At 39.4% G+C, this 23,662-nt stretch overlaps 1 protein-coding gene across 1 annotated transcript; it reads left to right on the top strand.

Annotated features, from left to right (window-relative positions):
• Nucleotides 1-298: 298 nt before the first annotated feature.
• On the top strand, nt 299-20,873 carry nt5dc1 (5'-nucleotidase domain containing 1). The gene is made up of 12 exons (XM_054762159.1): nt 299-625; nt 4,713-4,804; nt 6,397-6,468; nt 6,584-6,693; nt 6,802-6,881; nt 6,959-7,040; nt 10,176-10,350; nt 11,261-11,358; nt 12,687-12,808; nt 16,114-16,287; nt 17,294-17,459; nt 19,873-20,873. The coding sequence occupies exons 1-12, from the start codon at nt 533-535 to the stop codon at nt 19,983-19,985; spliced, it is 1,377 nt and encodes a 458-aa protein (XP_054618134.1). The 5' UTR covers nt 299-532; the 3' UTR covers nt 19,986-20,873.
• The last annotated feature ends 2,789 nt before the right edge of the window (nt 20,874-23,662 follow it).

Genomic DNA, 23,662 nt, shown 5'->3' with positions numbered 1-23,662 from the left:
AGCCCACCAATGAATTATTTCCCTATCATTTATGTATTCAAGGCTCCAGAAGATAAAGGGATATTGCTCAGTATAGTGGTGTCATTCAGGGTATGTGTGTTTGTATGTACTGTATATCAGTCAACAGAACTGGCACTGTATTTACTTGGTGTCGGATCGATAACAACATTTGCAGTGCAGTGCAGTATCGCCCACCTCTAGAATGGGTGCGTTGTGGCAATGGATAATGGCTGCAGTTCACCATGAATCCAGAGGATGGCAGTAATGCCGGCTGAATAGACACAAGCTACCGTGCAGCCTTAAGACGAAGAAGACGCAGGCGCCTATCTACGAGCAAATGACTGCAATGGTGGTGGAAGAGATATAACAAGGCATCGGTCGGCGCTGATGACCACCGCAGGGAGGACTAGTTCAAACGCTGCATTGTCATCGTCGGCCAGTAACGCCTGAATCGCTAGTCCTGTGGCGCCCATTACACGATAACGTGTTTCTAGTGACACCTCTTACCTTTCCTTTCCGTGCTTCAGCTACAATGTCGGAATATTTCCGTTTGTCAGACTGCGACGTTATCGGCTTCGATTTAGACCATACGCTCTGCCGGTATCATCTGAAGGAGACCTCCAAGGTGAGTGGATGATGATGATGATGATGATAAAGGATGCTAGTTCCAATACTGTACAGCAGTGAAGTAGCACTGTGGATGTATGCGTTGTTTGTATGTTATGTTGAAATAAACAGGTGTGTTTTATATCGGAGAATAGGAAAACGTGTGCCCACGTGTCCGTTTAAATATAGATATTCGTCAATAGAAACAGGGATTTACCATCGATCCAGTTTTTTTCTGGAAGCCTGAGGGATTGGGAAAATCGCGGTAATCTAATGCTTGTACATACGTGCGTGTTGCTGCGCAGAACTGTACGTGTGGGTAAAGTTTTTCGTGTTGTTGTGAAATAGGACACGGCCATTGGAATTGCATGCGAATAAATAGAAGCCTTGTCACCTCTACAATAAACCTCAATTCAATTAGTTACATATTACAGTATTGCTATTAAAAGCACCCTAATTAGTAAGACTGGTCTGTATCAGTGTTTAAAATAATATATAACGAATTAAACATAGATTTTGGTATACGCTGTAGTCCAGGCGTGTCCAAAGTGCGGCCCGGGGCTGTTCTGTATTGACCAATGGCACATTCTAAAAATATCATTTCACAAGAAAACAACAACTGCAAAAATTAGAACAATTTATTATGAGGAAAAAGTTGTCATTTAATGAAAAAGGTAGGGATGTTTGATATTAGCTTTTTTTTGTCAATATCCGATATACCGATATTGTCCAACTCTCAAGTTCCAATTCCAATATCAACCGATACCGATATGTGTAACACACTTATTTTGGCACCTAAATTGCATTTAAAAGAAAACAGGACCAAATTTCACATAAATAGTGAAACATTTGACGGTACAAACAATGAATGAACACAAGAGGATTATTTTTAAGTGAAATAAAACTGTACCGGTTTCTCTGTGTCTCTTTAACAGAAAAGTTGCAACAGTCCATTGTTTACCTTTGAGTAAGATCTCTGCAGCGGAAGCACTCCTCCACCACTCTCCAGTCAGCGAAAGATGTTGTTGTTTTGCTCCAACATTCGTAAAATCCTTAGCGAACACTTATTTGCACGTTGCCGTGCTGTGAATTAACTCTCGTAGATTTTTCATACTGAGCGTTACAGATTCAGAACATATGAGACACAGCGGTTGGGCACTGGATTCGGGACGAATGAACATATAGTATGTTGGTCCGTCCTTTCACTTTTAAATGTTCGATTTTCTCGATCAATTTCTATCTTTTGAGGAAGCCATGGTTCTATTCGGAGATTAGCGGCATAGAACAGGGATGGATGGATGGTTCCCAGCAAGTAAACCATTTCATTGGCTCATTTCGCGTTTGCTGTCACGTTAACCGTAACACTTGAAGTAATTACGGCCACAAAGTGCAGCTGCGATCCGTCCACGAGCTTGATGATATGTTATTATATTTTCCATGCACTTTAATTGGTCACGGGTCCGTATAGACGGGCCAAATCATGCAGTCTGTGGGCCAAATCCTATCAAAGGCAGTTGTTAAGTCTCACCTGTGAAATGTTATTGGCTGGGATTTGGTTTGCAGCACATGAATGAGGCGTCTTCTCCGCTCCGACTCTTGCCACATCCAACATGGCGGCGACTGTTGGAGATGAAATTCTCCACAACCTCCTAAAGGTCAAAGGACCACTTTGGAAAATGAATTAAGCCGATTTCACCTCCCCCCTTGCGTGTTTTTTTAATCTCCAGGTCCGAGAAGGAAGAAAGACTCTCACAACAAATTAGATTTTTTCCAAATGTATTGAAGAATAAGTCAGACATAATAATTGAAAGATTGATCATACGTAATAATTGAAAAATAAGTCAGACACAATAGTTTATGCAGTCTACAGGTACCTGGACCCCGTTTCACAACGTTGACGTACGGCTCAGTGCTTGATGCGGCGTCTACATATACGGTATATGTCTATGAGCTACCCCGCTCACCATTAGCGGTGTTTTGACCACCCACCACGTCCTGCCACCCCAAACACGGTTAAGCAAAACATCGGTTCAAGTATACGCTGCGTGTTGACTGTTATGGCGACAGCAGTGTTGCTTGTGGCGCTTAAAGGGCCGTATCGGCTTTCATCACCATCATACTGACCGATATTACATTTTTATACCAATATCGGGCGGATAATATCAGTGGGACGATATTATCGGACATCACTAAAAGAAAAAGTCATAATTTTACGAAAATTAATTACGAAAAACATTTTGAAGAAAAATAACATCATTTTTAGTGGCAAAAAAGTTGAAATATTAAAGAAAGACCTTATTTTAAAGTCAAATTAACAAACAGAACAACAAATAAAGTTGGAACATTTTTGGAAAATTGGGTTGTGGAAAAGTTATAATGTTATGAGGATAAAGTTAAAATATTATGAGAAGAAAATTTACAAGAAGAAAGTTGAAATAGTAGGAAAATAATTACAAAATAGAAAAAAACATGTAATTGTATGAGAATAAAGTGAAACTATCCACAAAAAAAAAGTTACATTCTAAAGAGAATTTTACAACAATAAACTCATAATATTATGAGGAAAAATAATGTAATTTTAGTAGCATAGAGTTGAAATATTAAGAAAAAATACATTATTTTTTAATGTCGTAATATTATAAGAAAATAAAGCACAGTGAAATTTTTATATTTGTAAAATTAAGTTGGGAAAAAGTTTTTAATATTATGGGAAATAAGTCATAATATTATGAAAAGAAAATGTACAAATATTTAAGAAGAAATATTTGGAAAATAAAAAAAAAATGTGGGGAAAAAAGAGCACAGAGTGAAGTTGATTCTAATAATACACTTTTTCAACTGTATCACAAAGCAGGAATGCAGTTATTTTCTTGAAATATATATAACTTCTTAGCATATCTACATGTGTTGCTTTACAAAATAATAAGTGGCCCTTGCATCCATTCATTTTTCACTTTGCGGCCCTCTCCAGAAAAGGTTTGGACACCCCTGCTTTAGTCAAAGAAACTTGAGGCAAAACGTAGTCAGTATTACAAAAACATAACACAGTAACATCATTTTTTGGAAAAATATTATCAAGGACTCCCAATCTATGGCTTAAGGACTACTGGGGGTCCCCAAACCCCAGTTTGAGAATCACAAGTATAACAAATGTCATGTTGATTCCAGGGTTGGGTATTGGCAAGAACTTCACAACATGATACCATGATATCATACAGTACTGCGATAGTGTGATGTTTGTTGATATGTTGCGATACTCTACATTTAGGGAGAATTTGAGTCAAAAAACATTGTAATTTAAAATGAATCATTTCCAATTAATTGCAAAAAAGTGGATTAAGCTTCTCATCCCGTAAATGTCAAAGTACACTTCACAACTATCTCCCTGAACACAAATGTGTGTCATTGTTTGAACACTCTACTGAACAGATATGGAAATCATATAGTATACAGCGAAACTGCGGTTAATGCTGTTTCTGCTATTTGTGTACATTTTCTGGTTAGCGCACATGTACATATGGCGCATGTCTTGTCATGTTATCATTACTCTGCGTGAGTGCAACTGTGTTCTTAATGTATTTTTATCACACAACGTCCTTGTTAGCATCCCATTAGCTTGCTAATACATGGAAACAGGAAGTGGAAGTCATCCCTGTCGCACGTTTATGATGTCATCAGCGGTTGACTAGTTCTTTGCTAACTAACACAGTCAGGCCACAGGTCTCACAAAACGCATTTTTATACTTTTACAATTATAGTTTGACATGCATAAAACAATGCTAAATGCATATAAATGACGTTTGAAAGGGATAAACGAACGCAAACTGAGACAAAATATTGGCATATATTTTTTATGTTAACCAAACAAAAGTTTGCTAACCGAGGTTCCACTGTATCTCTTTATATTCACAGCAGATAGTGATTACTTTTCCTATGCTTCTTACTTTCAGTTCCATTTCAACATGAACTTGACTGATAATCATTCTCGATCTCAACAATTTACTTTTCAAGTGACAGGCGCACCCTGAGAATGTTCCTGTGTGGTTTATCCCAATGAATAATGTGATCATTTCTTTCTTTCTTTTTTTATTTTTTATTTTTTACAGCTGATCTATGAGAGCTTTGCCAGGTATCTGGTGGAACATAAAGGTTATGATAAGGACCTGTTGAACCTAACGCCTGCTACGTGGGATTTTTGGTAAGTCAAATGGAAGTGCAAGGGAATAAAGGTAAGTACCATGACGTGGTATGTGACGTGTTTTGCTCCGAGTTTTTTCTTGAATTCAATAGTTTTTCTCACCTTTTTTATCAAAATGCTGCCACTTGCAACTTTCTTTGGTTCCATTTTGACTTATTTTGCAGCCGTGATCAAAAGAAAAGCAGAGACTTGAGGTGAGAAACACTATTGAATTCAAGAAATAACTCATGGCAAAACAAGTAGGTGGTGTCTGTGTTGATCGTCCTGCTAGATCGTGTCTTTGGCAACAATCATGTCAGAATTGTTTTATGCATGTAAAACTATTAGCAATGCAACAATTAATCAGTGATTAATCAGTGATTAATTGATTACCCAATTAATCAATGATTGGTATTTTTATTTTTGATGTAAAAATATAAATATCCTCTAATTTCAGCCCGTCAAACGTGAATATTTTTGTACGTCCTTAATAAAAAACAGACCTATCATCTTTTGTTGTGCAAAACACAATATTAAAACAAATCTGTTTTTTTCTCTAAATTTTGTGGGTGAGGCTTATACACCTGAATTAACGGTTGTTTTTTGTTTTTCTTGGTATCATGATTTTTAAAAAATGTTTGTTTTTTTTTGCTTTAATGTTTCAGCTTGTTTTTACTAAAATGAGTATTTTTCCTCAAGAACGTTATTATAAAGTACTTTTTCTTGTCAGGTTACAACTTTTTTCCCTTAATATTTTTACTTAACTGTTGTAAAATTACTGCTTATTTTTGCAATATTTGTTGTTGTTGTTGTTTTTATTCCTTTCTTGTTAAATTATGTGTTTAGAATATGGCGTGGGCCGCAAATAGCCCCTGGGCTGCTCAAAACAACATGCGTTCTAAAGAGTAATAATACATTTGCATCATAAAAATGCCTTCTCGAAAAAATCAGACCTCACAAATCGCTCTGTGTTATAAGTGGCTCCCACCGTATCCCTGCGCGCTGTCGCCTCTCCATTCTTGTGTATGTCTTATGTCTTATTTTCTCTTATTATGTCTACGTACTATATTGGGTAACAGGAGTGTAAAGGTGACTATAGAGGTGTTATATCATGTCTAAGGGCTCTAGTAATGTTAAAAACTGTATTTAGAAGGTCACAAACAGGTTTTCTATGCTCTAACAAAATATTTGATTTATAAATAAGACACTTCACTTATCACGGAGGTATCTGGAACCAATTAAGAGGATTACTGTACTGGATTGTATCTCGACTCAGGTATGGTGATACATGTCTTATTGCGAAGTCGTTGCCAATACCCACCCTTATTCATCAATACATATTTATAAAGGTTTGAAAGATTTGAATTATGACGATTCAAAGCTTAAAAGATTTTCCAAAAAGTACAAAAATAATGTTTTAATCAAAAATGTTCGAATATGCAGGGTGGCGAATGCTGAATGGTGAATATTGTGGGGGGGGGGTCCACTGTACACCATAAGAGTGGCATCTGGGCCAAGCATCGCCCAGCACCAGCCAGTTCCACGGCTATTTGCCAGAAAACAATACATTCAAAAATGTAACAATGAATTCAATTGGTTCCTTTTGTTTCCAGTTTTAAGGGGTTAGTGGTGGACCTTGAAGATGGAAACTTGGTGAAGCTGGCTGAAGATGGAACCGTACTGAGGTATGCTTTGGTACAACATTCGATTGACTTCCAGCAACATCTTGTCATTTACTTTGAAATTGTTGAGTCCGATGGAAGTAGAACGAGTCATAACGTACACGTTTTCCTTGATTAGAGCAACACATGGAACTACTGAGCTTAGCACAGAGGAGATCATCAAACATTATGGTCCGGCAAGGGAGTGGAAGCATTTTAACAGCCTCAATACCTCTTTCGCTAAATCTGGTATCTTTCATAACTCTGCTTATTGCACTTCATATTGTATATTTTGTTCTGTCACATATGCAGTATATTTCAGGTATTTGCTTTGTTCATTTGGTTTCCCCCACGCAGCCAAATACTACATGTATGACAACTACTTTGATCTACCTGGTGCGCTTCTCTGCGGAAGGGTTGTGGACATGTTGCACAAGGTAATATTTTTTGTTAAGCTAGTTGCATAAAGGTGTTTGAAATAATACTTTTTTTGTGGTTTATATTGTGTTCACAGTGGGGAAATGAAGTGAATTCAGACTTTTGGAAAGACATGGTTGCTGCCATTGACCACAATTACAACACATCTGCATTCAGAGGTACACATCTTATCCTAACTCTTGATAGCACTCTGTGCTGTGTATAAAATGTTATGACTATGGTGCTGTGCAAAGTATTTTGGTGATATTCTAGTCCTACAGTGAGGTAAAGTATTTGATCCTCTGTATTGTGTGCCTTGTTTTACAATTTTGGCGTGTAAAAAAGGCAGGAATGGGTCCTCCGTGCATTATGATGCACTTGAACGGAGACGCTGAAGAAAATACCTTTTGGTGTGGTGGGTTTATTATAATAAGCAGCTTCGATAGTGACCAGACCAAGCATGAGGGCAGATAGCATGCAGCAGTGTCAGAAAGCATGCGAATGCGTAAGCAAGGACGGAGGACCCATTGCTACCCTATTAGCACCTTCCCTTCACTTTCAATGATAATTGTGCGCCCTTTGATACTTCCACACACACACACACCCATGACCACGCGACAAGTCCCTTCACAGCGACCTAAACCTGTCTTACACTCTATTTTGGTATATTTACAGTAATCCCTCTATTATTACGGTTAATCAGTTCCAGACTTTACCGCGACAAGTGAATTTCTGCGAAGTAGGATTCATTATTTTTAAATCCAACATTTTTGTAGTTAAAGCACAGAAACCCTGTTTACAGCCTTCTGAATGCTGTTTTTAACATTATTAGAGCCCTCTAGACATGAAATAACACGGCTATAGTCACACCTATAGTCACCTTTACACTCCTATTACCCAATATAGTAGACCTAATAAGAGAAAATAGAGACTTAAATAAGACTCGTACTGAGTGATGCTGTAAATGTGCTCCAGTGCTTGAGTAGGGGGGCGGACAGGAGGTGATGTCAGGGGTTCAGAGTTGCGGTTTAGCTTGGCGTGGTTTACGGCAGCAATAGTATCGCGTGTTAGGGATTTTTTTGCCTGTTGCGAGAGCATTTAAACCTGCAATAAAAGCCTGTTGTTCCAGCTATCAAGTTTGGTGCTTGTGTGTCTCACCCAACATTGCAGTAACATCAGCACAAGACTGGACTACTGCAACGCACTTTACGTTGGCCTGAGCCAGACCTCAATTTCGCGTCTGCAGTTGGTCCAGAACGCTGCTGCCCGGTTTTTAACAAACACGCCCAGATGTGAGCACATCACCCCGGTGCTGTCATCACTCCACTGGCTTCCAGTTCGTTTTAGAATCGATTTTAAAATTTTAGTATTTGTTTTTAATGCCATTAACGGCCTTGCTCCGTCGTACTTGTCGGAGCTTTTAACTATCCGCAATCACGGCAGGGCCCTCCGTTCCTCGGGACAGCTTTGGTTAGAAGTCCCACGGGCAAAATACAAACAGTGGGGCGAACGCTGTTTCTCCGTCGCTGCTCCCAGACTGTGGAACAAACTGCCCACTGACATTCGCACCACTACTGAAGTCGGCCTTTTTAAATCGAAATTGAAAACTAATTTTTTTAGACAGGCGTTCAACACCGACTAGGGCGGTCTTGTATTTTATGCATTTTTAGTTCTTGTTGACTCCCATTTTATGTACTTTTAAAGGCTTTTAGCACTCTGCAGCACTGAAGCATTTTCTTATAGAGTTTTTATTCTGTGTTTACTTTGTGTTTATGTTTTATGCTGTGTTCTTATGTTTTGTCTTATTGTGAAGCACTTTGGGAGCCCGTGGGCTATTGTAAAGTGCTATGATTGATTGATTGATTGATTGATTGATTACTGACACCTAGTGACCACTGTAGGATACTATATATCATCATAAAGTTTTAAGTTTGAAACTTTAAGCCTCGAAATGGTCAGGATTGGCAGATAATCTGTAAAGACAAGAAACGTCTGACCTCTGTACTTGCCAACAAGACTTTCTCTGCCAGGAGCCCGATGCAGGAAGGAGGACTCTAAAGCAGAATTGGCTGCTGTGTTTAATCGAATTAAAGGTCGTACACGACGAGTAAGTCCAACAAGACAAAGACTTCCAAGACGTGAGGCTGAAGGATTGGTCAAAGGTCAGGCGATAGACGGTAACAAGTTAGCAAAAAGTCAGAACACTAGAATGTGACTTGACGTTCAAGGAACCAGAACAAAAGAGTGAACACATAGCAGCAGCATAATGAGTAACACCTGCGCCGGCAGAGGGAGGCCCTGGAAGAGGGCGGAACCACCAGGATCAGACATTCTCCACCAAGTACTAAGTCATCACCGTTTGTATTGGTTGATCGTGGGAGGAGGAGTTTGGGAAAGCCATGGAGAACGATCTTTGGATGGCTCAGAAGAGATTCTGGACCCCCATCTGCTGTCTCAGGAGTGGGAAACTGTGTACGGTCAAGACCATGTATGGTGGGGATGGTGTGCTGCTGACCTTGACTTAAGATTTTGTGGACTGGTGGAAGGAATACTTTGAAGACCTCAATCCCACCTACATGTCTTCCATTGAGGAAGCAGTGCCTGTGGTCTCCACGGTGAACTGTCCTATCTCTGGGCCTGAGGTTGCAGAGGTGGTCAAGAAGTTTCTCGGTGGCAGGGCCCCAGGGATGGGTGCGTTCCGCCTAGAGTTCCTTCAGGCCTTTAATGCTGTGTGGCTGTCTTAGTTGACATAACTCTACAGCATTATGTGGACACTGAGGCTGCTGTGTCTTATGTCCCTGCAGTGATCCTGTAGCCTGCGCATGAGCTTGAGCAATGTGGTGTAAACAAAAAATAATAGGAGTGTAAAGGTGACTTGTCATGTCTACAAGGCTCAAATAATGGTACAAATGTAATTTACAAAGTCATAAACAGGTTTTCTATGCTCTAACTACGAGAATGTTCAATGTATTAATATTGAATCCTGCTTAGCGGAAATTCACTTATCACCTCTCTGAAACCAATTAAACGTGATAAACAAGGGACAACTGTATTACGGATAGTAGTAGTAGTAGTACTTTATTAATCCCACAGCAGGGAAATTCATCTGTTACAGCAGCAAGCAAGATACACAAGTATGTACACAAGTAAAGAATGCATAGTCATAGACAATGCATGCAATGCATAGACATAGTGAAATACAAAATGGTTCAGGTGTTGTAGAGCCTGATAGCGGTTGGTATGAAGGACCTGCGGAACCTCTCCTTCTTAGTGATTACCTGTCTCATCTTGATGGATTTTTTTGGTCTTTTTAGAGGATGCAGGGACTTATTTTCCCAGTGTAAAGAGGGATCCAGGCCGGTACTTACAAACCTGTTCCGATTCGGTCAAGACTTGGCTGCGGAGCATGAAGAATGCGGGAAAAGTCCTCCTCCTCATAACCAGCTCCCACAGCGATTACTGCAGGCTCATCTGTGAACACATCCTGGGGTAAGGTTTCTGGTTTAAAAATTCACAGACCCTCATGTAAACTGACCTCTTTTATGCATTGTTTAATACAATGAATTTATCAAACATCTCTGATCAGTGCCCACTCAGATGTCTTTTCTCTCATAAAGTTTCCGCTTTTTGTCAACAGTAAAATCCTCATCTTTGAAATAAATGCTACATATTAAAATTTTTTTTACCGCTGAATAGCAGGGTTGGGCAGCGAGGGCCGCAAAAACCTTTTTGTGGGACCTTACATGCCAGGTGTGTCCAAACTCTTTCCAGCAATAGTGAAAAACGAAAGGATGCAAGGGCGGCTTTGATATTTTGTAAAAAAGCACATGTAGATTTCATGATTAAACTGCATCGCAGCTTTGTGATACAGGTGAAAAAGTGTATTATTTGTATGAACTCTGGTCCCATTTTTGTATTTTTTAGATTTTCCAAATATTTGACCTTTCTTTTTAAATTATCTTTGTAAATTTTCTACTCGTAATTTTATGACTTTACACCCACAACGTTTTCCCGTCCCTGATTTTCCAACTATTACAACTTTATTCAGTTTGTTTCTCGTAATATTACAACTTAAAAAAAAAAATGTCACAATTCCCACAAATTTGCATTGTTTTTTGGCATAATTGATTTTTTATTTGTGGGAAAAACAGACCCAGCCGTGGTTATTTCAAGTCTTTTTAGATAGTTAGAGAGGTAGCTACACATGTAACTTTATTCATCCCATGAGAGAAATTAAGGAAGTTAATGTACGAGGAACTGAATCCTTGTGCTAGGAAACCCATACATGAAGTGTCGTCATCATAGGAAGAAAACCCGATTATCGATTATCGAGGTAAAGAATCTAAAGTGTCACATTAAAGTTTTCCTGCTTGCATTAACTGTTCTTCTCCTGTTGCAGGAAGGACTTTGAGGAGCTTTTCAACGTCATCATCACAAATTCCCTCAAGCCTGGTTTCTTCTCCTTAAAACCACAACAGAGATCTTTCAAGAACCTAGGTGCAAACTTTTATGACTTTTGATGCTAAAATGTGTTGCTTTTTGTAGTATTATGAGTTTTTTTTGTTTCTCATATTACAACTTAAAAAAATAATGAATTTTTTCTTTAATATTTCAATTCTTTGCTACTAAAATGACATTATCATAATCATGATATTGCGAGTTTATTCTCATACAGTTTACAGATTACAGCTGGGTTTTTTTTTCATTTCTGCTGTTTTAATTTTCCAATATCACCTTTCTTCTTGTATATTTTCTTCTCGCAGTTATGACTTTATTCCCATATTTTGTCTTGATGCTCGTAAAGGTACAACTTTTTTCCCGAACTAATTTTCCAGAAATTACAACTTTATTTGTTGTTTTGTTTGTTTTTCATAATATCACAACATAAAAATATTTTAATATTTTAGCTTTATGCTATTAAAATTACGTTATTTTCCTCACAATATTATGACTTTATTCTCGTAAAATTACAACTTTTTCTTGTTAGATGACTTTTTTTAAACTTTTTTTTCCTTAATGTTTTAACTTTACTCTTGTAAAATTACTGCATATTTGTCTGTTTTTGCTGTCGCTGGAACAAGTTTACTTGGTAAATTATACTTTTGGAATGTGCTGCAGGCCAATAAAAAAAACAGCCACGGGACACAAATGGCCCCCAGGCCACAATTTGGACACTCCTGGTCTATACAGTATGCGTATCCCTCTTTTATTGTGGTTAATACGTGAATTTCCGTGAAATAGGATTCCTTATTTATGAATGGAATATTTTCATAGTTAGAGCATAGAAAACCTGTTTACAACCTTCTAAATTCCGTTTTTAAAATTATTAGAGCCCTCTAGACATTAAACAACTATCGTATAGTCACCTTTACACTCCTATTACAGTGGTCAAAATGCGTGCCTGTTGGTCACTCTCCGGAAGGGGAAGGGCACCGATGTAATGATACATTTTTTTTCCCGAATATTCTCATGATCAACAGTTCCAAAGATCGACTGTTGGCTCGCAATCAATGGATTTGTGACCCCTGTTTTATACAGTACTTGTATTTTACTGAATTTTGACAATTTTGTGCTTGAAAATGCTTACATTAGGCAAAAAAAATACACAAAATAAACACTACATAACAATAGCGTGATAAGACGTGCGCCACATTGTACGGTAACTGGAAAATGTGCGTAAACCAAGGCAAAATTCTCGTGTACATTTTTTTAATGTTAACCAAAAAAAATCACGCTAACTGAAGCATACGCCAATCGAGGTTGGACTACTGGATTGTATTATTATCACATTGATTTTTATGAATTCATTGTTTTGTCTACCCCAGTGAATAATGTGGAGGAAACGGAGGATCTGCCATCATTGGAAAAACCTGGTTGGTACTCGCAAGGCAACTGGCTTCACCTCCATGAACTGCTGAAGACCATGACAGGGAAAACCGAACCCAAGGTATTCCCACCACCCTGTGTAGTACAGCATCCTGACTCGTACTTGTACTTGTACTAGGCAAAAGGTGAAGGCAAAGAGGACCACCTTTTGGTTCACACTACTTTGATGAATAAATAGAAAGGATGTGTCTGGTAGCATGGTTGCGAAGTTGGCTTTTATTTTTCTCTCTACACACCCTTAAGTCTTACCTTCTACATCTTCAACAAAGAATTTGTGTTGAAAGAGTGGTTGTAGAGTCTGGGTGAGGCTGGGCCGCATCAAGTATTCACTCGATTCATTTCAACCAGATGACTAACTTGTCAACAAACACCACTGGAAGCTGGCACGAGCATGAGCGCTAATAATACATACGGTAATCATAATGAACTTCAGCTATATAGTATCTTTCAAAAAGGGCTTTACAGGACAACAGCAAGGGTTAAAATCAATAAGAATAAAAGTGCAGAAGAGTATAAATCAATAAGTACATGCAAAACGGGGAGTTTAAACCAATCCAGTATGTTGATGAAAATGAGTTTGAGGCCTGCTGGGAGTGATGTGGGCTTCCCAGCATGCTTTGCGACACTTTTATTTTTTTAATTGCTCAAATGACATGATTAGCATTAACTAGGGGTGTCCAGATGCAACTTTTTCACGTCAGATACAACATTGATATTGCAGCCTTGAGTATCATATAGGAATCAGAAATACTTCTGACTTATTTTGTAGTGTGGAATGTTAGAAAAGGCTTGATGAAGTGATATTATGCAAACAGAACAATAGTCAGCAACAGTAGGTAAGAAAAAAACTGACATATACTTCTTTAAGCTTGTGGGGTATCGTTTTATCCACAGTGTAGTGGCAGCTAGGCATAATATAGCGAGGTACGAGGTGCTCAGTGAAGCGGTTAAACCCGACTCGCCACCGACAGGGCCTGACTCTTTCCTGTTATAGCTAATGACTGTTCGCCGTCCTGTGGGAGTTTCTCGCGCTTTGCAAATGTTCTCAACAGCGTTGGGTGTTTGATGGAGCCGCGGTCTTTCAAAAATCCTCATACTGCTCAAATGCGTGATGAGCTTGGTCATATCAAACTTCTCCGCTTCTGTCCCACCACCGGAAACTTGTGCATGACAAGTTTTGCGCTCAGCTGCAACCTCTTTTTTTGGACCTTAACGAAAAATACCGCCACACGTCCAAAATCACTCCTTGTCCTTGGTATTGTCAGCACGATATCACACTCTGTTGTGGTGATCGATGGATAAAAGTGACGGAGCGGAGTCTGAATGGACTGCCAATATCGGAGATTTTAGATGCAGGCCGATATAATTTTTTGCTGATATTGGACCGATGTTTGATAACAATATGTTGCTGTCATTTTGTTTTGGCGATTGTTCTGTCTAATGACACCCTGTTCACTTCAGTGACAAGCTCGTGGTTGCCCTAGCAAGTGCCGCTGAACTCCCCAAGGCTTCACGCCACTTTGATACACTCAACAAAAATATAAACGCAACACTTTTGTTTTTGCTGTCATTTTTCATGAGCTGAACTCAAAGACCTAAAACTTTTTCTATGTACACAAAAGGCCTGCCTATCTCAAATATTGTACACAAATCTGTGTTAGTAAGCATTCATCATTCATGATTCATAATCTATCCATGTCATAGGTGTGGCTTATCAAGATGCTGATGAGACAGCATTATTATTGCAAGTCTGCCTTCGATTGGCCACAATAAAAGGCCCCTCCAAAATGTGCAGTTTAACTGTATTGGGAATGGTCCGGAGGGGTCTGATAACCCGTCAGTATCTGCTATGACCACCATTTGTCTCTAATACCGTGTACGCCAGAGCATCAAACATACTCAATGGGTAACATGTCAGCTGAGTATGATGGCCATGCAAGCAATGGGATGTTTTCAGTTTCCAGGAATTGTGTACAGATCCTTGCAACATGGGGCCGTGCATTATCATGCTGCAACATGAGGTGGTGCTTGTGGATGAATGACACAACAATAGGCCTCAGGCTCTCGTCACAGTATCTCTGTGCATTCAAAATGCTATCAATACGGTAAAATGTATTGTGGATGGAGTGGCCCATGGTGGCAGCGGGCTCATGGCATGGGCGGGCGCGTATGTTATGGACAACAAACACAGCTGTGTTCTATTGAAGGCATTCTGAAGATGGCGAGCATGTTTGGGATGCTCTGGATCGGTGTATACGGTATTTGAGGCAAGTGGTGGTCACACCAGATACTGACTGGTTTTCGGACCCCTCCAGAACCATAAATACTTTAACTTTCTTCTAAAAATAGAAGAAGGCATAGAAGATGGATGGGTTGGGGGGAGGCAACATGATTTTCTTTCATGGGACCTCGAATTCCTGGCTGCACCCCTGCTGCAAGCTATATGATATGAAAAAAGGAACCATAAAATTACCTTAATTTAGACAAAAACATTTGACTTGCTTTTTGAAGAGAACATATATCACTGGTGAAACTTACAGAGGATAGACACCCTCTATAAGGAGACTTTGGATGCGAGAGTATTAGAGTATTAAATTAAAGCTTTATAACATGCTACCGCCGCAAGATAGTTTTCGTGGCATGCGTTTGCAGTTACAGTAGGTTCCACACGGCAGACATGATTGTTTTTGTTTTGGCACGTTTGCACTGCGTGAAGGAAAGTGGGAGGACGCTGCCCAAGACACTACACTGCACGCATGGATCGCTGGTAGCCATAGGCGATCGGCGTTGAAAGGCATTTATCAGCATATGCCGATCACGTGATTTTTTTTTTTTTAACGGCAATCAGCCGATACTGAACGGTGGCCGATTGATCGAAGCATCCCTACTCAAAATAATACGTTTTTCTCACAGAATTACACCTTTTCTCGTTAAATTTCTACTTTTTTTCCATTTTTGCGACTGTTGTTTGTTTTGTTTTATTAGTTTTCTTGTTAAATTATATTTTTAGAATGTGCCATGGACCAATTAAAAAAAAAAAAAAAACACCCACGGACTGCAAATATCCCCCAGGCCGCACTTGTAGATTTGCTTTTTGTGTAGTTCACTGCTGTGGGGACGTACCCCAGACTGTACAGTTTGTAGAGTTGCCCGCCTTGAGCCTTGTAGGCTCGCTTTACGGAATGCACTTGGGCTTGTTTCAACTCGCATGCGCTCTTTCCAGGCAGAATGACGAGCCAGAATCACCGTGCCGTATCTAATCCCCATGTTGGAGCCACGACCAAGCCACGTTGCTGCTCTATGAACTTAGCATGTTGAAAGTAAGATGGTCATGCTTTCACGTGAACTTTTACGATGATCCTGCAGGTTGTGTACTTTGGAGATAGCATGAGGTCGGACATGTTCCCCGCCAGCAGTTTTGGGAAATGGGAAACGGTGATGATTGTGGAGGAAATGGAGGGGGAGGGAGTTCCCAAGAGTGACGCAGCAAAATTGAACGAGGCCCAGGTGGAGCCGCTGGAGAAAAAGGGAAAGTATGAGGTAAGGTCAACCTGGTCACATTTTCCGTCCTCTAACGTCAAACTCTGTTGATCTCTTTTCCTTTCTTTAGCCTGCAGCCTCTTATGTAACCTGTACATAAGTCTGTAGATATTTCATTGCATTCACACATAAAATTGTACACCATTTTTAACCTATTTATTCATCTAATTACTTTTTTGTCCGCTAACTCTTCCCCCATTTCTCATTCAGGACATCTAAGGCTATCTAGCAGTAGTTTTCTCAAAATTCCCACATTTTCCATAAGTCAATATTGTCTGTGACACTTGAGTCCATTGGGTGGTCGTCTCCCAACCTGATGGTTGCTGGGTCGATCCACAGTCGGCAAGTAGATTTCAACACATTTTTAGGATATTTCAACACTTCAGCTTCAGCCTTCATATGCAATTTTTACTTAAATTGTTTCATCTAGTTTATTACACACTCATGAATAAACCCTTAAGACCAAAGCGAGATTTATAAACACAGCGGTGCCTCAGTTTTCCTTATTAATTCATATAGACACACACACACAATCTTTTTTTCTCTTTTAAGTTTAGTGAGTGCGACTTGTATACTGGAAATTACAGTCAGTCTATATTATGTCTTATTTGCTGTTATTATGTCTACTATATTGGGCAATAGGCATGTAAAGGTGACTATAGGGTTGTTATTTATGTCTAGAGGGCTCTAATGTTAAACTTGCATTGAGACGATCATAAACAGGTTTTCTATGCTGTAACTAGGAAAATATTGAATTTATAAATAAAGAATCCTACCTTGCAGAAATTCACTTACACGTTTGGAACCAATTAACCGCCATAAATGAGGGATTACTATATTACATTTTGTTTTTACAGTTCCAGTATATTTACAGTATATTTGAATATTTCTTTTTTGGGGTGGAATCTTCAATCATTATTAAAAACAAGAATTTCATTTTTAATGACGTGTTTGTTTACTCATCCAAAAATAAGTAATTTGGTTTGTGTGTTGACCCTCTCAACAGGAAAGCATGAAGTCACCCTCCGCCGTGTCCAACCAGTGGGGTTCCTACTTTGTCGATACACACAGAGGCGGTGGAGAAGATGAAGAAAGTCCGAAACTGACCTGGTGCTGCCACTGTATTCACAAATACAGCGCCATGGCCATCCCCAGTGTTGAGCACATAGCAAGTACGTAAGCGTGGACACACACTGAGCAAAACCGCAAGCCGTGGAATAGAATTGCGGGTTAGTCGGGTTAGTTTTGGCAATCACGGTCCCACAAGTAGTGGGTGAATGTTTTTTTTGGGATGTTCTTCTTGCTGCTAGCTTAATTTAGCTGTACTGAGGTACACCAAGGGCTCATATAAAAGAAGTGTTGAGGTATTCCACCGTGTCCCTCGCGGCGTCCTATGCAGGGTGGTCCGGAGTTTGGTGGCATGCTACTCCGTGCCATTCAGTCCTTGTACAACCTGTGCAGGAACCTGGTTGAACATTTGCCTCAGCCAAGGCTGCCCTTTGTCATTGTTTTATGGACAGTATTTGTAGGTGCAGGCAAGGCGTTGAGGGCCTAATCTCTGCTATTTGCAGATGATGTGGTCCTGATCCGTTTTTACTGGGACAGTTTGCAGCTTCTGGGATGAGACTCAGCACCTCCAAATCTGAGGCCATGGTTCTCAGCTGGAAAAGGGTGGATTGCAACCTTTGGGTTTGGAGTGAGTGCTTGCCCCAGGTGGAGGAGTTTCAAGTATCTCGTGGTCTTATTCACAAGTGAGGGTACAATGAAGCGTGAGATTGACAGGCGGATCGGCGCAGCATCTGCAGTAATGCAGTCGCTGTACCGGACCGTCGTGATGAAGAGAGAGCTGAGCCGCAAGGCAAAGCTCTAGATATACTGGTTGACCTTTGTTCCTACCCTCACCTGTGGTGATGAGCTATGCGTAGTGACCGAAAGAGCAAGATCGTGGATACAAGCGGCCAAAATGACTTTCCTCCATAGGGGGCTGGACTTACCCTAGGCTTGGTCATCCGGGAGGAGCTCAGACTCCGGGTCAGTAAGTGCAGATTTTGCGGCCCGGCCACCTCTTCCAATTCTACTGGGGATACGACGAGGCGTTCCCAGGCCTGCTGTGAGACATAATCCCGCATCCGGACTAGATGCCCAAGCCACCTGCCCAAGCAGCGGCTTTACTCTCAACTCCTCCTGGATGACCGAGCTCCTAACCCTATCTTGAGGGTGAGTCCGGCCACCTCAAGTTTCCCCACTCTGTCCATTTTTTGTGAGTTATTGTGGGAGGAACTATGGCATGTTGCATTCTGAGAAGGAGGATTCAGTCACTTCACTTCTCTCCTCTGTGCAAACTTGGCTGCTCATGGTAAAAGTTCAGGCAAAGTTCCAGCCAGATTCTGTGTTGCCACTTGTCACACACGTGCAACATGGTGTACTCTGTTAGCAGCACATACCTGACTAACAGTTAACAAACAGGCTCTTGCGTCCTGCTGTCAGGAAAGGTTCACAGTAGGAGTTTATATGTATGGACGACCAGAGCATGGCCAGAAACATTGGGACACCTTGCCGTGAGAAAATATGGAATTGGACACCCCTTTTGAAGCTTTAAAAGCTACTGTATGGTTCTTGTGGGAAGCCTGGGTTTTGGGCTGTATTTGTGGGAGTTACCGCTCTTCCATGCCAAAAAACATTTGCACGGTCATTGATGTTTCATAACAAAGACCTGTGATTGATCCCAAAGCTACTATAGTGACAGTCCCTGTGAATATTTTCATTCATCCATAGCAACTGGACTGTTCAAGTTGTCTTAGAAGACGTTTCGCCTCCGTTTTGTCTAAACTAAAGCTGTCCTATCTCATCTTGAGCATGAATGGATGAAGCCTGCTCAGATGAGAGGCGAGACATCATCTTAGACAACCTGAACAGTCGAGCTTTTATAGTTTTACAATTATAATTTTACAAACAGAAAACAATTTTAAATACATATAAATGATGAATGAAAGGGATAAATGAACATTTAAAGTTACCTTTACCTTCACTGAAGACATTAGGGAAAGGGGGGGGAAACAAAAATTGTCTCCCAATATTTTTCCATGTGTTATTTGTGAGTGTGGTGCAACTCTAGTTGTGCTATGTGAGTGCATGTGTTCAGAAGGCCTTATTAGACAGAACCTTAAAGTATTATAATAATAATGTCTAACAAGCGTCAACCACTGATGACATCATAGACGGGCCACAGAGCTGACTACCGCTCCTTGTTTCCATGTATTAGCAAGCTGCTAACAAGGACGTGTTGTGATAAAAATACATTAAGAACACCGTTGCCCTCACGCAGTGTGTTAATAACACGACAAGACACGCTAACCAGAAAATGTACGCAAATCGAGGCAAAGTTTTGCTGTACATTTTCGACGTTAACCGAAAAACACGCTAACCGGGGCGTATGCTAACAGAGGTTGCAACCTCAATTTGTTGCTTTTAAGAAACTGACTGTGCAATCCACTGTTTCTATTTTTTTTAATGCTGTTGGTTTTACCGACGGGTAGCCTTTGTATAGCATGAATAACTTGTTTTTCAAACTCTGCTGTTTTCTAGATCTCCCCCTGGATTACAAGTTTCGTAGGTTTTCGCCTGATAAGCCATGCACCACCGGATACTTCCCCAGACCCCCGGATTCTTTGCTAAAGATATGCAAAAGTTTGTCCTAAAAAAAGAAAGTGTATCATTAAAAAAAGACTCATTCCTTCCACCCGCCTACAGCCTCTTTGTAGACATTTGCCTCCACTTATCTGTACCTTTCCCACCCAATCCAAAATCATTTGTGGAGCACCAAATGCCCCTGTTCCTGAATCATTCTGAAAAACGTGTTGAATGTAACCTCAGCTAAAGAGTCTGTGTGTGTATTTGAGCATTGTTTTGTAGTTTAGTACACAGTACATTTTGAGAGTACACAAGTATGGGTGTGTGTCTGTGTATGTTCGTCTATCTGCAGAGTAATTACTTGTTTAAAATGTCGTGCTCTCATGTGTTATATACTGTATTATGCTCCTTTTAATTTCTTACTATTTGACAGTTTCAGATCTCATGTACTTTAAAAAAAAAAAAACAACAAAAAAACGTCCACATGTGGTTACCTCAATGATGTTCCCTTACACAAACAACCCAGGTTATTGCAGCTGTTTTTTCTTTCACGAGCATCTGTGCCATCACTGTTATTGTTGAAGTGTTCTTAGAAAACGTGGTTTTCTCGATGAATTTGAGTACCTTGTACGGTCTTTTTGCCTGTGGCAGTTATGTGGAAAATATTCATGTTAAGGCAGGGGTCTCCGAGTGTACATGATGCCTCTATTCAATGACAAATGACCACAAAATACCATAATAAAGACAATGATCACACTGTTTGAGTGAAGAGCTGCTTTGAAAATAAAGTAGAATTTAAATGGCGCCAGTCACATTAACAGCACCTCTCCTTCTTTGTTTTTGTCGAAGTAGCTCTAATAGCGCTGAAACTAGGAGAGCCCTGTCTTAAGGTCATGAAGTGTTAAAGAGCTTGCACAATGCTATTTCAATAAAAGACGATGAATGTTGAAAAGCAATGCTAGATGCTTATTTTTTTGCAACATTAACAGGGGTTTCCTCTTGCGTGGCCAATTATGACAAGAAACTATTGTATTATGTACTATTACATATTTAAATTGTACAAAAACATTGCATTGCAGTGGTTTTTGGTACTCAACTGTTTGTGTACCAAGTGAGTGGCGTAGTATCAGTGGTGTGCCGTGAGGGCCAGCAAAGCCTTCCCTGCTGGCCTAAACACTATCAGAAGCACTGACCTACAGTACATTTACAACTTTAATTCTAGTATTTGTTCCATGAAAGTGTATTATTTTATTCCCAACAGTCTAGTATCTTAATTTTGTAGCATATATCTTGGCTGCACTGCTCCCAGTACATGTAATGGTGTTAGATTTTTTTTTGTCCAATCAGATTTCAGCTTCTATGTGTTGCCATATTAATGTAAGCTGTCCAAGGCCTTCACAATCAGGAGTTCTGGCCCAATGTCACTTAAAGTCTATTAGCAATGGGGTTGTTTAACCAATCAGATTTAATCGCCTCACAGAGCCAGCTAGCTGGCTCACAATAACATCAGCATGCTTTCTGTCTTCTGATTGGTTGATCAGTGCAAAACAAAGCAGAGAAGAAGGAGAAATTGACAGGATAATCTTAAAAATGCATTTTCAAGGCGGACATTTCTAGACATTGTAAGGAGAGGTCGACCAAACTGGTAGCTAGCTTTCTTGTCTCAGCCAGGGCGCTACAACTGGTCAGTCTCTCTATTCTGGTGAGTTTTGATGTTTTTGTCACGTTAATAGATAAATATTGATTCTGAACTGCTCCAGATGATGGTTTGGCGTTGTTGGATGCCTGTTACGTGTGTCCGAGTTCCAAATTTATAGGCAGCTTCCACTGGTGACGGCGCGTCAAAGCTAAGTAATGCTAGGAGTTACCAGTAGAAATGTACTCTGGGCTTGTATTGAAAGATAAGCGTTTTGTGTTTTAGTAATAATGGTATTGATCGACAATACGTGACACACCTTGCCTTGTAATATGTTGTTCTCGTATATTATTGATGGTTTGTATAATTGTGACATGATAGTAGTGATAGATTAAGTCCCCACTGAAGGCCCAGGTACCAAATGGACCGCCTGCCACTAAGAAGCATATACTCTATACTGTATGTAAATACATGGCTAGTTCATTGGTTAATTGATCATCAGAACAGAGTGAAAGGACTCTTCTTTTCTCCAGCTATGGCACAAAACAGGAAGTAAAGAAGGAACAAGGAACTCTCCTAATGCTAACGTGTGAGTCTATGTTATGTCTTATGTACTGTATGTCTTATTTTCTGTTATTATGTCTACTGTATTGGGTAATAGGAGTGTAAAGGTGACTATAGGGGTGTTATTTCACATCTAGAGGAGCTTTAATAACATTAAAAAGCGTATTTAGAAGGTGGTAAACAGGTTTACTATGCTCTAACTACAAAAGTATTCAATTTATAAATAAGGAATCCTACTTTGCGTAAATTCACTTAGCACGGTCATGTCTGGAACCCATTAACTGCCATAAATGACTTTAGGACATTATCCGTATAATATTTCTACTTTATTCTACTTTATACTATATTTCAAGGGTGTCCAAAGTGTGGACACATTTATGAGTGTGGGGGGCATTTATGGCTGGTGGCACATTTTACAAAAATTATTGAACAAGAAAACTAAAAACAAAAACAATGACCAGCAAAAATGGACAAGTTCAGCAAGTACTTTTGCAAGAATAAAGGAAAAAATATTAAGAGAAAATAGTTGTAATCTAATGACAAAATGTCGTAACTTTACAAGAATAACATCATTTTTAGTAGAATGAAGTTGAAATATTCAAGAAAAGAGAAGGCATTATTTAAAAAAAAATGTTATAAGAAACAAACACAACACAAAGGTTAAAAAATTTTTTAAATAAAGTTGCGGAAAAAGTTATAATATTCAAATTCTAAAGTCAAATATTATGGGAATAAGGTCATATATGAGAAGAAAATTTACAGGAAGAAAATTTTTAAAATATTTTAAAAAATGGTTGGAAAATCATTTTAAAAAAAACAGTAGAAATGGAAAAACAACTGTAGCTTTACAAGAAAGAAATATTAAAGTCACATTTTAATGAGAGAAAAGTTGCAATTTTATGACAATAAACTTGTAATATTATGAGGACAAATAGCATAGAGTTGAAACATTACAGGAAAAAAAAGTAATATGAGAAACAGCTAAGCAAATAAGACATAAAGTTGTAATTTTGGAAAAAAAATTGGTTGCGGAAAAAGTTACGTAACAAGAACAAATTAAAAAATGCGGGGATAAAGTCATCATACAAAAACAAAATTTATGAAGATTAAGATATTTAAGATATTTTGTTAAATATTTGGAAAATTTAAAAAAAAAACAGCAAATATTGGACAAAAAAGAGCCAAGTTCATACAAATAATATGCTTTTTCACCCTTATCACAAAGCTGAGATGCAGTTTTTTCTTGAAACTTATACAGTATATAACTTGTTAGCATATCTACATGTGTTGCATCCTTTCATTTTTCACTATGTGGCCCTCACTGGATAAAGTTGGGGCACCCCCGTCTGTTTCTGTATTTCCTTCCAGTGTTTCAGAGATGCAGTGAGTGAGAATGAGGTGGCTTCTCATTCCTTCTTCAACATCAGCTCGCACACTTTTCCAGCAACAAATCTACAATTCCCAACCAGGACTCGAATAGAACATCCTTTATTCCTGCTGGCTGAGCTATATGGCTTCCAGGCTTAAGGTGGAATACTTCCAATT

This window comes from Dunckerocampus dactyliophorus, chromosome 19 (assembly GCF_027744805.1).
Source record: "Dunckerocampus dactyliophorus isolate RoL2022-P2 chromosome 19, RoL_Ddac_1.1, whole genome shotgun sequence".
Taxonomy (NCBI): Eukaryota; Metazoa; Chordata; class Actinopteri; order Syngnathiformes; family Syngnathidae; genus Dunckerocampus; species Dunckerocampus dactyliophorus.
The sequence above is the reverse complement of the archived record's forward strand: the minus strand, read 5'-3'. Positions and strand labels throughout refer to the sequence as shown.

What these genes read in the sequence shown, in the direction of transcription:
- nt5dc1 (XM_054762159.1), top strand. Translation starts at nt 533, where the DNA reads ATGTCGGAATATTTCCGTTTGTCAGACTGCGACGTTATCGGCTTCGAT. An exon ending in GAAGATGGAACCGTACTGAG is followed by an intron (nt 6,469 to 6,583) that starts GTATGCTTTGGT and finishes TTCCTTGATTAG; the next exon opens with AGCAACACATGGAACTACTG. An exon ending in CAGTGTTGAGCACATAGCAA is followed by an intron (nt 17,460 to 19,872) that starts GTACGTAAGCGT and finishes GCTGTTTTCTAG; the next exon opens with ATCTCCCCCTGGATTACAAG.